General features: G+C 45.3%; 1 protein-coding gene across 6 annotated transcripts in view; it reads right to left on the bottom strand.

The window, feature by feature from the left end:
* The window catches only part of gse1b (Gse1 coiled-coil protein b), a 627,491-nt gene that overhangs the window by 332,551 nt on the left and 279,321 nt on the right, over window positions 1-15,619 (bottom strand). For all 6 annotated transcript variants that reach the window (XM_072595890.1, XM_072595892.1, XM_072595895.1 and 3 more), the window contains exon 2: window positions 5,004-5,178. In XM_072595890.1, the coding sequence (XP_072451991.1) occupies window positions 5,004-5,178 (175 nt within the window). The remainder of the gene's footprint in view (window positions 1-5,003; window positions 5,179-15,619) is intronic.

The raw sequence follows: 15,619 nt of genomic DNA, 5'->3' as shown, positions 1-15,619 counted from the left end.
ATCAACTCTCAGAAAGGGAATGAATGACAGATTTGGGATTTTGGAAAGAGATGCATAAGAAGCTTGGAAAATTAGAGTAGGCCATTTGGCCCATTGAGCTAACTCCACTGTTCAATATAATCACAGCAAGTCCCCCAGATCAGTGCCATACTGCAGCTTGCTCACCAAATCTCTTTTTGCTGTTAGTGTCTGGATAGCTATCATTTTCTTTCCCATGAGCAAGTTTCCATCAGAAAACTTGAATTGAAAAAATAAATTGCAGGTAGTTCAACTTGTTCTACTGTTATGTGAGGTCCACACAAACCCATTGATTTGATTGCAGCCTGCTACCCATAGAAATCATTTCCTCAGTTGAGGATTTGACCATGAAATAAACCTCGATTTGTTTGTTCCTACGTTTACTTCAATTATTTTCTGTTTTTTGGGAGTTAAGTTGTACTGCTCAATGTGATAGCGAGCCATAAATGACTATAGAAGACTGAATGCCAGGAGTGCCTCAGGGCAGCAATTGGGGCAAAACACAATTGACTTTCATAGATGTGGACAAAAGGGGGAGGACGGGAATTGGATTGAATACCCATTTGAAATTGCAGTCCTGTTCTGGAAAGTGCATCTGTACAAAATTGGGAGCATGACAGTGGTTCTATCCAGGGATGAGCACCTGCAGTGTATTCACAGACTACCCAAGATATAACAAGACTAGTTACTTGGGTGAGGAACAGGCAAGCCACTGGTATCTATGGAAACGTAACCTCTGCAGCAATCAAATGGCTCCTGATGAGGGGTGAACAGCTGAGGCTGAACAGCAGAGGTTGTGTAAGGCTCTGGTCAGGTGGCATTGGAATATTGAGAGCAGTTTGGGGCCCCATATAAGAAAGGAATGTGCAGTCATTGGAGGGGGTCTGGAGAGGTTTACAAGAATGATCCTGGAGACAAAAGGCTTATCTCATGAGGAGCGGTTGAGGACTCTGGGTTGCACTCAGTGGGGTCTAGAAGGATGATGGGGAATCTCATTGATACTTACAGAATACTGAGGGACCTGGACAAAGTGGACACAGGAAAGACAATTCCACAAATAGGAAAGAATAAGACCCGAGGGCATAGCCTCAGAGTGAAGGAGCAACCCTTTATAACTGAGATGAGGGGGATCTTCTTCAGCCAGAGGGTGGTGAATCTGTGGAACTCATTGCCACAGAAGGCTGTGAAGACCACATTATTGAGTGTAATTAAGACAGAGACAGGTAGATTAGTAAGAGATCAAAGGTTATGCGGAGAAGGCAAGAGAATAGGGCTGAGAAACATGTCAGCCACAATCAAATGATGGAGCAGACCCTGATGGGCCAAATGACCTAATTCTGCTCCTATATCTTATGGCTTTTTGGATTTGGGAAGTTTCTGATAATATCACTACAGAACTGAAGACGAGGAAGGACTGTAAGACCAAACAGGTCAGTCATCTGATTTCCTCTTCATGCTTTACACGATCCTTGAAGAATTGACGAAGATTACAAACTCCCATCTGAGCCATTGCAGGAATAGCCCACATCCTCCACAACATTAGATGAATCATGTCACTTGTCCTCTGGGGCAATCAATGACATTCACAGTTGGAAATGCATCAGTTCCACAGGGGATGAACCCTTCAGAGCTGTGAAACATCACTGGAGGCCAACACAACATTGCAAGAATGAGATTTTCTCTCTTTCCCTCACACACTTTCACTTTATCCATGATCTCGCACATGGCGACAATGATATGGTTACCATTGTTCAGCACATTGCCAACTCTGCACAGGCATCATTCACAGATGGCCCTCACATAAACAAATCAAACCAGCTGGGTCGATCATTTCGCTGGACTTGTATAGTCTCAACATCTGGGACCACACATCTGAGCAAACTCTCTGGGTGAGAGCTGCAAACAATTAATCCTATTATCAGGCAATTGGTCCCAGAACAAACAACAATCATATAGAGATTCTCACTTTTGACTGGATCCTCAGAGCTTTACTGCAATAGGGTGTCATTAAGGCAGGTTCCCCTCGAATTTTAACGATAAGAACCTCATGCTAATTGCTGCCTGAACAGCTCAATGTTGCACAAGAGCTCCTGAAGGAATTGAAAATGCTAGTTTCTCCGCAAATTAAGTCATTTCACTAGACATTGTGAAATGGCTGTAATGGTTATAAACAGAGACATGTAATGACTATGATTGGTGACACACTGACATTGTCAATTGTTCTTTCTCTGAAATAACCATTTAGTGACTTCTCTCAATGGCCCAGTGGGTAACCTATAACCTTTCACAGTACAAGAGGTCTGTTTCATTTGTGCTTCTGTTTGCTGGTTTGACCTGCTTGAATTCTGTTCGTCTGGCGCTTTGTAAAGGGCTGTCTCAGCAGTTTTTCCTCATTGATGGAGAGGGAGCCTAAAATACCACATAGGACCTGTGTGAACAGCATGAGAGGTGTGCAGATTAAAGGGGAAACGGATTTATAAAGCATGTGTGGTCTGCAGGGTCCTATCTTACTCACCCAAAACAAACCCGCAACATCAAAAATCTTAGGCACCACTGAGTAAGACCTGTGGGAAATTATATAAGGTGCTCCACAGTAAGCAGGAGAAAGCTGATCGAGCGCATAAAATGCTGTCATTTGCTGAGTGAAAGGTATCTGTGAATCTGCGGAAAATGCTTTCTTTAGAATCACTGAGTCACTGTAGTGTGGGAAGAGGCCATTTGGCTCATCCGATCTGCACTAACTCTCCAAAGGGCATCTCACCCAGATCGAACCCCCTGACTCTAACCCTGTAACCTTGCATTTCCCGTGGCTAATCTACCTAACTTGCACATACCTGGACACGATGGAGCAACTTAGCATGGCCAATCCACCTAAACTACACATTTCTGGACTGTGGGAGGAAACCAGAGCACCCAGAGGAAACCCACACAAAGGGAGAACGTGCAAACTCTACACAGTCACCAAAGGCTGGAATCAAATCCAGGTTCCTGTCACTATGAGGCAGCAGTGCTAACCACTGATCCTCCATGCCACACTTTTATTTACTTTTTCATGGGACATGGATATCAGTGCAAGGCCAGTATTTGTTGCCCATTCCTCACTGTCCCTGCTATGTAGCCTGTTTTATCTGCAGTACAGTGCAGCCACAGTTCAATTAAAGAAGGAGATCCAGGATTCTAACCCTGTGACAGTGAAAGAACGGTGATAGAAGTTCCAGGTCAGGTTAGTGTGCGGCTTGGAGGGGAACCTGAAAGCGGTGGTCTTCCCCTGGGTATACTATCCTTGTCCTTTAGATAGATAGTAAAGGTCACACATTAGGAAGGTGTCTCTGTAGGAAGCTTGGAGAGTTGCTGCAGCGCACCTTGTAGAGCAGTGGTGGATGCAGGAAGTGGTGAAGGTGGTGGATGGAATGGCAATCAACTACGTTGTTCTGGATGGACAGCAAACGGTAAGAATTCCACCACCCTCTTAACCTGAGGCTTGTAGATATTCGACGGGCACTGGGAAATCAGCTGGTGCATCACTCAGCCCGGACCTTCTCTTCCAGTCACAGTGATTGTGTGGCTGCTTCAGTTCAGTCATTGGTCAATGGTAACCCTCAGAATGTTGATAATGGAGAGTTCAGTGAAGGTGATACCATTTGAATGCTGAGGAACAATGGTTAGATTCTCACTTGTGGTCATCGTCTGGCACATACTTGGCATAAATGTTACATGCCATTTGTCATCCCAAGTCTGAACATCATCCAGGTATTGGTGCTTTTGGACATGGACTGCTTTAATACCTGAGGAGTTGTGAATGGTGCTGAACATTGTGTAATCCTCAGTGAACATTTCCCCCCTCTGACCTTATGATGGATGGATGTTAATTGAGCAGCTCAAGATGATGTCTTGAGTGTCCAAGAGTGACCCAGCCCTGGTTGGTGCGCTCGAGATATAACACAATAATTTTGAGATGCCCCATCTATTGGGACAAACACACATAGGATCAGATGGAATGCTGATCTATCCTGCCCAATATTATTTCCATTGATTTGAATGGGAAGTAACATTGTATGCAGTGTAAACCTCGCTTTGCACTCAGTCCCTGTTACGAAAGATGCTAATTTTACCACATTGCTATAACAACCTGCAGCAAACTCCCAGGCCATTGGTTTATAGTCATACTGTTTGCATGTAACCCCAGGAACAAATAATGCATCTCCAGGTCAGGGATTCAAATGGCCAATACTGCCAGAATTAATAATACTAATCGGGACTCTTTCATCTAATGTGACTGCTGCTGGCTCTGGGGATCCCACCATCAGTCAGTGCTCCCTCATGGTAGGATTTCCTAGAATGTCAAGTGCCAGCCCTCACCAGTCATCTTTTAATGTGTGGTGAAAACAACACTAGATGGCATTTGATGTCACTGACTGGTTAGTAGTAGGAGCGGAATAAGGGCTTAATGATGGATGGATGTTGATGGAGCAGCTCGGCACACAACACAATGCTCTAACCACTGAACTGAAGCCCACAGCAACCTGGATCATTATTCCTTACAGAGGCACACTGACCCAACCCACTGTAACCCATCTGGGGCTGAAGTTAGGAACAATATGTGAAGCGAGCAAGAGGGAAAGAGAACATACGAGACAAGAATACAAATGAGCAAACCCCAAACCAAACTGACAGATATTAGACACCATATAGGCTGTCTATAGGGAAACATGTATAATTCAGCATGCAAAAGCTGTGAAGCTGTTAAACCTCAGGCTATCTATGTCCCCTGTAGGTATCCAGGTTGTGTGATACATCAGCTTGGTTCAAAGTTCATTATTCCTTGAGCTACTTCTATGCAACAGCTGTTAAACAGCAAGTGCTAAAAACATGAGCAATGTCTCCACAATCCAACCTATTAATGAGCTTTCACTGAGCCTGCTCACACGACTGTCATGAAAGAAACTGCATTTCTGCTGAGCGGCAAGTGGCTAAAGATCACGTACTTGTGGTTTTGTGGTCCACACTCCCCACATCCACTGCTGGCCGAGGCGAGGCCGTTGGGATGGCGTCCGGGCTGACTTGCTTAATCCTCTCTGAAGTCTCCCCTCTGCCCGGAGGAGAGCTCCACGTGCCCTGCTTCTTGTTCAAACTGGAAAGGTGAAGTGGCAGAGGCGAGTCCTGTGTGAAAACAGAGAGGGGGAAGATTTTAGTCCATTTGGAATTCAAAGTGAAGGCTGCTGTCTCCCTTACCACGCCTTGCCAATCCCCGCTACCCCACCCCTCTCCCAACTCTTCCCCACCCTCCCCACTCCTCTCTTAACACTTGAACGTACAGACCAGTTTTCATTTCAAGGCTATCTTCAGCATGTATAGCAACTGCCCACTGTCCAAAAACCATACACAAGATAAGTTTGCTTCATTAGACATTTCTCTCCTTCACCCCCTTTCCCGAAAACAGTGGTTCACTTTTCACTGGCATGTTCTGGCACCCCAGGTGAATGCTGTGCATGACCTTTGGCAGAATACATTAGAGTCCAGTCTCATCCTTAACCTGATGCCAAGAACACACTTACTTCCAAGACACATTGCTGGGTGCCTGGCTTGCTTGCCTCTCTCTAACCAAGATCTGTTGAGACAAGGCATAATGTTAGAGCCTACATTAGAGTGGTGCTGGAAAAGCACAGCCAGTCAGGCAGCATCCGAGGAGCAGGAAAATCGATGTTTCAGGCAAAAGCCCTTCTTCGGAATCAGCTTTCATTCCTGATGAAGGGCTTTTGCCTGAAACGGCGATTTTCCTGCTCCTCAGACGCTGCCTGACTGGCTGTGCTTTTCCAGCACCACTAGAATGTAGACTTTGATTTCCAGCATCTGCAGTCCTCACTTTTGCATAGTGTGAGATCAAATACTGTGGCAGTTCAGATCTGGTAGCACAGCACCAAGCTTGAGCATTGAACTCTCTTGTTTGTATAGATCTAACACATTTCCCTTCTTTCTTTTCTCAGTGGATGCTACATCTCAATAGAAAATACAACTTCCCCGCTGCCCTGCTATATGCTCCTCTGGGACTGCAGCAACTTTGCTCACTTGCATGGGGAGTCCACTCGGTATAGACCTGGGTTAGATGGCCCATGGGTTTCCTACTCCATCTAGTGGTTCAATTGAGAACCAAACAAACAGCCCAACAGACAGAAAGCCCTTCTCTCGCCCTACAACCCACAGGCTTGACAGCTAGTTGTTACAATTGGCCTTAACCTCTCATTCAAATCATAAAAGAGCTCAGCAAGATTTTTCAGGAGACAACCATGCCATGGCTTCAGGAGACTGTGCGGTGAAGTAAATCACTTAGTGGGGGATGCAGAACAAGTGAGCCACCCCAATGCATATTTGAGGAGTGAGAAGTTCTGCACCAGACGCACCATGGTGACTGGTTGCCTTCCCAGTAGTTTCGCTAATGACAGCCAAGCAATTCACCAGCTCAGCTTTGTTTTCTGCACATCATGTTCGGGATTGCTATGTGGAGTTAAAAAAAACACAGGCAGAAAGCAAGAACTGGATTTAATTCACAGGCCAATCTCACAGTAGTGAGACCCTGATTTCATCACACTGTGCTTCACCTCTCTTCCTAAGGCATAACATTACAACTTCAGAATGGTTGTTTGAGGTCTACACAGCTTCATTATAATGTTGGGAATTAAGAGCTGCACAACACATGTGACACTTAAAACGACAAAGAGCTATTAAAGGGTAAGTGTTGGGGAGAATGCATATTCTAAAGGGCATCTCAACTCGCCTTTCTAAGAATGAGTTGGGCAAATGGCAGGTGAATATGAAGCAAAAAGAAACCAAAAGATGCAGGCAATTGACAGCCTCGCACATTCAACCAGAAGACTTAGCACTGTCTAAGGCCACAGCGCATCCTTTCATTGCTTTATTGCAAATTAAGTACCTTTGAAAGTGTTGGGACTATTACAATGTGAGAAACACAACAGCCAATATTCTCACAGCAAGATCCACTACACCCCCTCCAAACAATAAAGTGAAAAGATTATATAATCAGTTAATTCATGTTAATTATGGATAAATATTGGTCAGGATGCCAGTGGTTAGCATCTTTAGCAGCAGCTGACATCTCTGCTGCCCTGCACCCAGTGAAGGCCAGGCTTCAATGGCCATTGTCGAGAGCTGGGAAAGCGCAGCAGGTCAGGAAGCATCCGAGGAGCAGGAGAATCAACGTTTCAGGCATAAACCTTTCAATGGCCATTGCTAAACAAGTGTGACCGTCACGGGTTTTCAGTGGGCATTCGGCTAAAGAAATGACAGATCATTGGTTGACAACCTCTCTTGCTACAATCCCCCTACGAGCAATGACAGACTGGAAGTGGAATGCCTCCAAAATGGCTTCCAGTGTTACAGCTGATCAGGAAGCCTGCATACATTGTTTGCCAGTGGGAGCTCTGCTCCTCTGGTTTCTGTGAATGCCAGTCTAAGGGGCTCAGTGAATGACCACAGCTCACCTCCAGTAGCAGCCTGGAGCATGCAGTCCCAACTCCCTTCTTAAGACAATAAATAAAACTACTAGGAACAAAGAAATGGGCAGCTCAGCCTCTGAAACCTGTTCTTGATACAATTCAACCATATTTGATCTGTTGCTTAACGCCATTTACCCACCTTGATTCAATAATCTTTATTATCCAGACCTCATAAAAATCTATTTGTTGCACACAATATTTTCAACTGACTCCCAGCCGAAACAGCTTTTGGTGAAAGAGAGTTCCAGCTTTCCATTACACTTTGTGTGAAGTTATGTCTAACATCACTCTGGCTCTAATTTTCAAATAATGTACTTTAATCTGATGCGCCCCACCAGAATCTCCCTATCAAATCCTTTAATTGTCTTCAGTATCAAAGTAAGATCACTCCTTAATCTTCTACACTTAAGGGAATATAAACCAAGTCAAGACAACATATCCTGATAACTGAATTCATATAGGTCCAACGTCATTCTGGTAAATCTGTGCAGCAACCCACCCAAATATGTTTCCTAAGGTTAAGGGCTTTTGCGGCATACTGATAATGTCCCTACTTCTGAGGCAGGAGGCCCAGGTGTGCCATAAAATGGTGGGCAGCATGGTGGCACAGAGGTAAGCACTGCTGCCTCACAGTGCCAGAGACCTGGGATCAATTCCCGTCTCGGGCAACTGTCTGTGCGGAGTTTGCACATTCTCCCTGTGTCTGCATGGGTTTCCTCCCACAGACCAAAGATGTGTAGGTTAGGTGAATTGGCCATGCTAAATTGCCTGAAAATGTGTTGCTGGAAAAGCGCAGCAGGTCAGGCAGCATCCAAGGAGCAGGAGAATCGACGTTTTGGGCATGAGCCCTTCAGGATTCCTGAAGAAGGGCTTATGCCTGAAACGTCGATTCTCCTGCTCCTTGGATGCTGCCTGACCTGCTGCGCTTTTCCAGCAACACATTTTCAGCTCTGATCTCAAGCATCTGCAGTCCTCACTTTCTCCATGCTAAATTGCCCGTAGTGTTAGGTGAAGGGGTAAATATAGGGGAATGGGTCTGGGTGGGTTGCTCTGTGGAGGGTTGGTGTGGACTTGTTGGGCCAAAGTGCCTATTTTCACAATCTAAGTAATCTAATCAAAATCCCTAAACAGGTTGATTAGAAAATATCCATCTTTCCTGAGATGCAGCCTGGTGGATTGACTGTTCCAGTTGGAATCTATGTGACAGTTGTGGTGTAAACTGGGTAAAATAATTGAATAAATGACATGAAATCTCCTGAGTAGCCAAGTGCCTGCAGCAAATAACAGCAAAAAGGCATTTTTTAAAAAAGTGACTTCATGATTGCTGATTCAATGTAATTAGCTGTGTCCTTTTGATCAGCTAGTCCATTCACTCCTTACTGCATGGGGAATCATGCCGGCATCTAGTGCGCACAGTGCTTTCCATTGTAATTCCAAGCCCCTGTAACCGGTGGTGGAGAGTTCAGACTTGAGCACAAGAGCCAGGCTGAAATTCCGGTGCACTACACCGAGGAAGTGCTGCACTGCCGTGGTGCCCTAATTCTCGCTGTCATGATCACGTTTCTGCCCCAGGTTTTGTGCAGTAATCCGGTGAAGACTAACACCTCATTTTTCACGCAGACGCTTGACAGCCTTTTGAGTTCAACAACCTCAGACATGAACTCAGCCTTCCGTTTTATATCATTTCACCTCAGGGCCTGTGTCTTGTTTTCGTGTTTTTGCTTTCAGATTCTGACTTTCATCCTGCTATTTACACCTACCTTGGATCGATGGTCGTTTTTCTAAAACCATCATCAGTCCCTTTTGTCTTTTGTTTGATTACTCCTTTGATCTGTAATCTCCCTTGTCCTCTAACCTTTCCTTGTTTTTCCATTGCTCCACCCCACCTTTTTAAAAATAGCATATAATCCGCTACACTTGCACCTCTCTTCAACTGAAAAGTCAACTTGCGCTCGAAACATTAATTAATGCTGTCTCTATCTCTCTCCTCGGAAGCTACCAGTCATACGGATTTTCTCCAATCATTTTATTCTTCATCTGTCCTCTGCAGTGGATGGAAAAGGTCCAATGGCAATACGCAGAGGAGGGGATTGGGGGTTCTCCTCAGTGTCCACGCCAACAGTTATTCCCTAACCATTGCCAAGAGGAAGGAAAAAGGTCATTGTGGGAGTTTGCTGTGTTTGTAATGACAGCCATACTTCCCACAACAGTGACTATGCTTCTGTAGTACCTCACTGGTTGTAACTTGCTTCAGGTCATCCTGAGGTTGTGATTGATGTGAATGGAAATGCAAGTGTTTGAGGCCGTTCCTACATTTCACACCTCCAGCCCCTCCCACACAAAATGTGGGAGAGTTCAGGGAGGGCCGAACTCCTGCATCTTCCGTGTGGTTTACACCCCACCTTCACAAGCACAAAGCGTAAAGTGAAAATATTCTTTCTATGTGACTAGACTCCTTAATATTTCATTTAAATAAAACATGCATTTTCTTTTCTTTCTCACAATCTCAGGGAAGCCTCTCAATGAAGGACATTTTGCAAATTTACTCACATTTGTAATGCAGTAAATGCAGTAGCTGGTGAATGTACAATAAACTTCCACAGAAAGGAATGTGATAATAACCCGATCGTCTTTATTAGCGATAGTGCTTGCAGGATAACTACAGCCAGGACTCCAGAGAACTCAGGACTTAGGGCAGCATGGTGACTCAGTGGTGAGTACTGCTGCCTCACAGTGTCAGGGACCCGGGTTCAATTCCAGCCTCAGGTGACTGTCTGTGTGGAGTTTTCACAATCTTCCTGTGTTTGCGTGGGTTTCCTCAGGGTGCACCGGTTTCCTCCCACAGTCCAAAGATGTGCAGCTTAGGTGAATTGGTCATGCTAGATTGCCCGTAGTGTTAGGTGCATTAGTTAGGGGGGAATGGATTTGGGTGGTTGCTCTTCGGAGGGTCGGTGTGGACTTGTTGGGCCGAAGGGCCTGTTCCACACTGTAGGGAATTTCATCTAATCTAAATTTGCTCCACTTCATAGAGTACATGGAATCTGTAGATGGGCCTCTGTACAACATTTAGATTAGATTAGATTAGATTACTTACAGTGTGGAAACAGGCCCTTCGGCCCAACAAGTCCACACCGCCCCGCCGAAGCGCAACCCACCCATACCCCTATATCTACATTTACCCCTTACCTAACACTATGGGCAATTTAGCATGACCAATTCACCTGGCCTGCACATCTTTGGACTGTGGGAGGAAACCGGAGCACCCGGAGGAAACCAACGCAGACACGGGGAGAACGCGCAAACTCCACACAGTCAGTCGCCTGAGGCGGGAATTGAACCCGGGTCTCAGGCGCTGTGAGGCAGCAGTGCTAACCACTGTGCCACCGTGCCGCTCAGAACATGAAACATGACAGTTCCCAACAATTCACTCGAGTGAAACCTGAGATATTCTACTCAAGCCCTGGAGCAGGACCTGAACGCGCCCCCATACCATCCAAAACTACCAGGTGAGAATGGTATCAGTTGAGCTCCAACTGACAGCTTCCTCAAGAGAGATCTGAACTGTGGACAAAATTTTCCAAATCGTTTTCCAACTGGCCATATTCACTGGACCAGTACATAGCTGAGACCAGATGTCCAGATATGATAAAGAATGAGGTTGAGCCATTCAATTCTTCCAACACTGACTTGGCATCCCCACTTGCTAATCGGTAATTGTGATGCACAGACCAATTATAATTTCGATTAATTAATTCAAATCTTCATCTCCTCTAGTGGCAACAAAGCTATTGCCTTCAGGGTATTGGGTCCAATTCCCTCCAAGTTTCATAATTGCAGGATGCCCGTACTACAAAGTTGTCACTATTGTCGCTTCCACAATACTGGGATTATCTTGGGACTTGAGTATCACTGACTGAAAACTGCAGGTACTATGTCAGTAGTTAAATGCCTTTAGTTTTTACATTCCCAGCAATCAGTTCTGAGAAAAAAAATGAACATAATGGCCTTCTTCTGTGCTGGATTGACCCCAGTTAGAAATTTCTCCTTCAGCATAAACCAGAGAATGTAATAAACGAACCATTAACAAAATCGTGGCCTTGAAACATGAGAGGTATTAGCAGGGTAACGAATCATGGCGTAAGACTGACATCATTTCTTGAAGAATTTTGTCCCACTCAGAGTCTCTCTGACACTCGTTTTCTGCTCAGTTTTGCATGACTGAATTATTTTTCTCAAGGCCTCAAACTTCAAACAATCCCTCCCCATTCCTCACCATCTCTCTCCTCCTCCTCCTCCTCCTTCATCGCACAATACACAGTCCGAAGCTTGGCTGCCCTGAATGACCAGGGTCACAAGACAGAGGAGATGGTGTGCAGGTTACCCTAGGTCATCCTCATGCTTCACAGATCAATGAAAATTGGGGGAAGACTTAAATATCTGCAGCAACAGGAAATAAGGTCTAATCTTCCCCAGTCAGCAATGCAGTTCAGTCATTCGATTTGTGGGGATGGTTAACTGCTCACTGCAGTATTGGAACAGTGTGACATGAAACATTTAGTCTGCAGTAAAGATAAACCCATCCTCTGGCCTTCACCATGCTACCACAATCCAGTTTTACGTGTGAAAGCAGCAATTACATTCTCTTCAGTTACTGCAAAGAATTCCCACTCTCCTCTCCAACTGACAACAGTTCTAGTTGGAATGAAACACCGATGTTATCTAATAACCCCAACTGAGTTTGAGAACACTGGCTGCATATCCAACTCCCAGCCTGTCTGTCTTTATACTTGAGAGAGAAATGGATTGGATGGATAAGGAAGCAGCTTTCTCCTTGGGGTCTCGAACGTGCTCATCCAGGTAACACCATTGCACATTCTTATTTTCCCTTGCCACCTTAGCAGAAACATTGGTAACCAGTCCCAATCCCATCTGGTAACTCACCATGGAGCTAAATGCCCTATATCCAATGGACGGTGGGTAAGCATCAACCCACTTAGTGAGGGGCCAAATTTCTAGTTTGCCAATTAGGCACGAGGGAATTTTCAACTTCACACTTCAATTTGTTTTCGTACAGTTCTGAAAAACACAGGTCAGTCTTGCAAGAAGATGTAGCATCTCTCCAACCTACTCTCCTCCAAGACATATGGCAGACTAGTAGTTATAGTATTGGGCTTGTAACGCTGGGATAAGTTGTGAAACTGTTTTAAATCAATTCAGTTCATGGTCAGTACTAGAGCTGGGGGTGTGGACCACAGAAAATAAAAACTTCATTGGGTGACTAGTGAAAACCTGCCGACCTCGTCCCATCTCTCTATTGATATGTTTCAGGTTTATGCCGTGAAACTGACCCATGAAATGGTCTGATGAGCCATTCAGTTAAGGAAGTATACCTACTACCACGGGCAAAAAGGGATGGATGATAGACATGACCCCTGCCAACAGGGCCTACGGCCTGCAAACAAATGAAACATTGTATGCCCTACCAACCATTATGCCACATGAATCCAACCTGAATAAGTTCCTAACAAATGGGTGGCACAGTGGTTAGCACTGCTGCCTCACAGCGCCAGAGACCCGGGTTCAATTCCTGCCTCAGGCAACTATCAGTGTGGAGTTTTGCACATTCTCCCCGCGTCTGCGTGGGTTTCCTCCGTGTGCTCCAATTTCCTCCCACAGTCCAAAAAAAAATGTGCAGGTTAGGTGAATTGGCTATGCTTAATTGCCCATAGTGTTGAGTGAAGGGGTAAATGTATGGGAATGGGTATGGATGGGTTGCTCTTCGAAGGGTCGCTGTGGACTTGTTGGGCCAAAGGGCCTGTTTCCACACTGTAGGGAATCTAATTTAATCTAATCATACTTCAACATCACTCCAGGCCACCAGGGTTGATGCACTAAGGGCCACTGCAGGATTAGATTACTTACAGTGTGGAAACAGGCCCTTCAGCCCAACAAGTCCACACCGATCCTCCAAAAAGCAACCCATCCATACCCATTCCTGTACATTTACCCCTTCACCTAACACTACGGGCAATTAAGCATAGCCAATTCACCTAACCTGCACATTTTCTTTTGGACTGTGGGAGGAAACCGGAGCAAACCCACACAGACATGGGGAGAATGTGCAAACTCCACACAGACAGTTGGCCAAAGCGAATAACATATTGCCCATATTTCACCTTTAGCATCCACATATCCAAATCGAGATGGATATGTGGACTGAAAGTGATTTTGTTTTAAAAAAGCATAGCTTGGCTTCTTTCCAAAGCTACTGTAACTTGCAGGAAACTTGCCAACGGAGCTGCCAGCTTGATCATTAAAAAGGTTTGGCCTGGTGGCACAGAAGGTGATGAAGCAGCAGAGTGGGCTGCAAAGGTATACCACGCTGAATTGTCAATCCCAGTTAAAGTGGAGCTCCCTCGTGTTGATCGATGTGATTGGGCAAGTCACCCTGCATCAAATCACTCAGACCTTCAGCAGCCTGTCAGTGTGGCGACGGCAGAAACAGATACTGCCCCTGACTTCCTGGCACTCAGGCTTTGCTACAGCACTCAGGTGCCCCAGCAACAGAAGTTGGCCATTCAGCCCCTTCAGCCTGTTCCTCCACTGAACTGGATCATGGCAGTTCTGCCCAGCTATCTCATCCAGCTCAGCTCCAAAACACTCCATATCCTCACCAAACAAAAATCTATTCGTCTCAGAGCTGAAATATTTAATTGGCCTCTCCTCAATTACTTTGTGAGTACCTACTGGGAATCAGAGTCATCAACATTTGAATCCATGTTCATTTTAACACAATTTAAGGTTCTCAGCAAAATGCCAGGATTGGAGCCCACTGTCTTCCACAGTGAGAGATCACTGGATCATAAAGGACACCAGACTTGTTCCTAGGGTGATGGGACTCTCTGATGAAAAGAGACTGGCCAAACTGGGCCTGTATTCTCCTGAGTTTTGAAGAATGAAAGGTGATCTCATAGAAGCTTACAAAATACTTAAAGGGATAGATAGAGTAAGGTGCCTGGCCACTTATGGAGTCCTGCGTCTAATTCTGGTCTCCCTGCTTTAGGAAAGTTGTTGAAACAGTTCAGAAAAGATTTACAAGGATATTGCCAGGGTTGGAGGGTTTGAGCTATAGGGAGAGGCTTAACAGGGCTGGGACTATTTTCCCTGGAGTGTCAGAGACTGAGAGGTGACCTTATAGAGGTTTATAAAATCAGGAGGGACAAGGATATGGTGATCGGCCATGGTCTTTTTCCCAGGTTAGGGGAGTTCAAGACTAGACAGCATAGGTCTCAGGTGAGAGGGGAAAGATTTAAAAGGGACCTCAGGAATAACTTTTTCACGCAGAGGGTGGCATGTGTATGGAATGAGCTGGTAGAGGGAGTGGTGGAGGCTGGTACAATTACGGCATTTAAAAGACACCTGGATGGAGATAGAAATTGGAAGGGTTTCCAGGGATATGGACCAAATGCTGGCAAATGGGACTAGATTCAGTGAGGATATCGGTCAGCATGGTCGAGTTGGACCGAACGATCTGTTTCTGTGCTATACTGTTCGGGGGTCTAAAACCTGACTGAAAGCACGATTGAAAAATAAGGGGGACTCGAAGTCTGAGATGAGAAAGCATTTTAGTATTATTCAACCAAAGGTTGTGAACCTTTGGAATGCTCTCCCACAGGGGTCCTGTGGAGACTCAGCCTTTGTACACATTTAAGGTAAAGATTTCAGATTATCAATCATGCACAGGGTTAAGAGACCAAAGTGTTCGATCAGCCATGAATGGCAAGGCAAGCTCGAAGGGCTGAATAGACTACTCCTGTTCCTTTGATCTTACCAGAGCTGCTGTTGAACAAGGTCAATTTGCAAGAAGGAATAGGAACAGTCAGGAAGAGGAATACAGAATTGTCTGCGGCACAAACCAGTCAGAAGAAAGGGAAATGGAAATTGAGATGCGATAATAGCAGTGCGGCAGAGTGTGAAACAGAGATAAGAAAGGAGAAATGTGCACTGCTATTGAGGGTGTGTGCAAATAACAGAAAAAAAGACTTGCATTCTTCTAGCGCCTTGTTATGCCCCAAAGATACTCACAAGGG

This window comes from Chiloscyllium punctatum, chromosome 26 (genome assembly GCF_047496795.1).
Source record: "Chiloscyllium punctatum isolate Juve2018m chromosome 26, sChiPun1.3, whole genome shotgun sequence".
NCBI classification, from domain to species: Eukaryota; Metazoa; Chordata; class Chondrichthyes; order Orectolobiformes; family Hemiscylliidae; genus Chiloscyllium; species Chiloscyllium punctatum.
The sequence above is the reverse complement of the archived record's forward strand: the minus strand, read 5'-3'. Positions and strand labels throughout refer to the sequence as shown.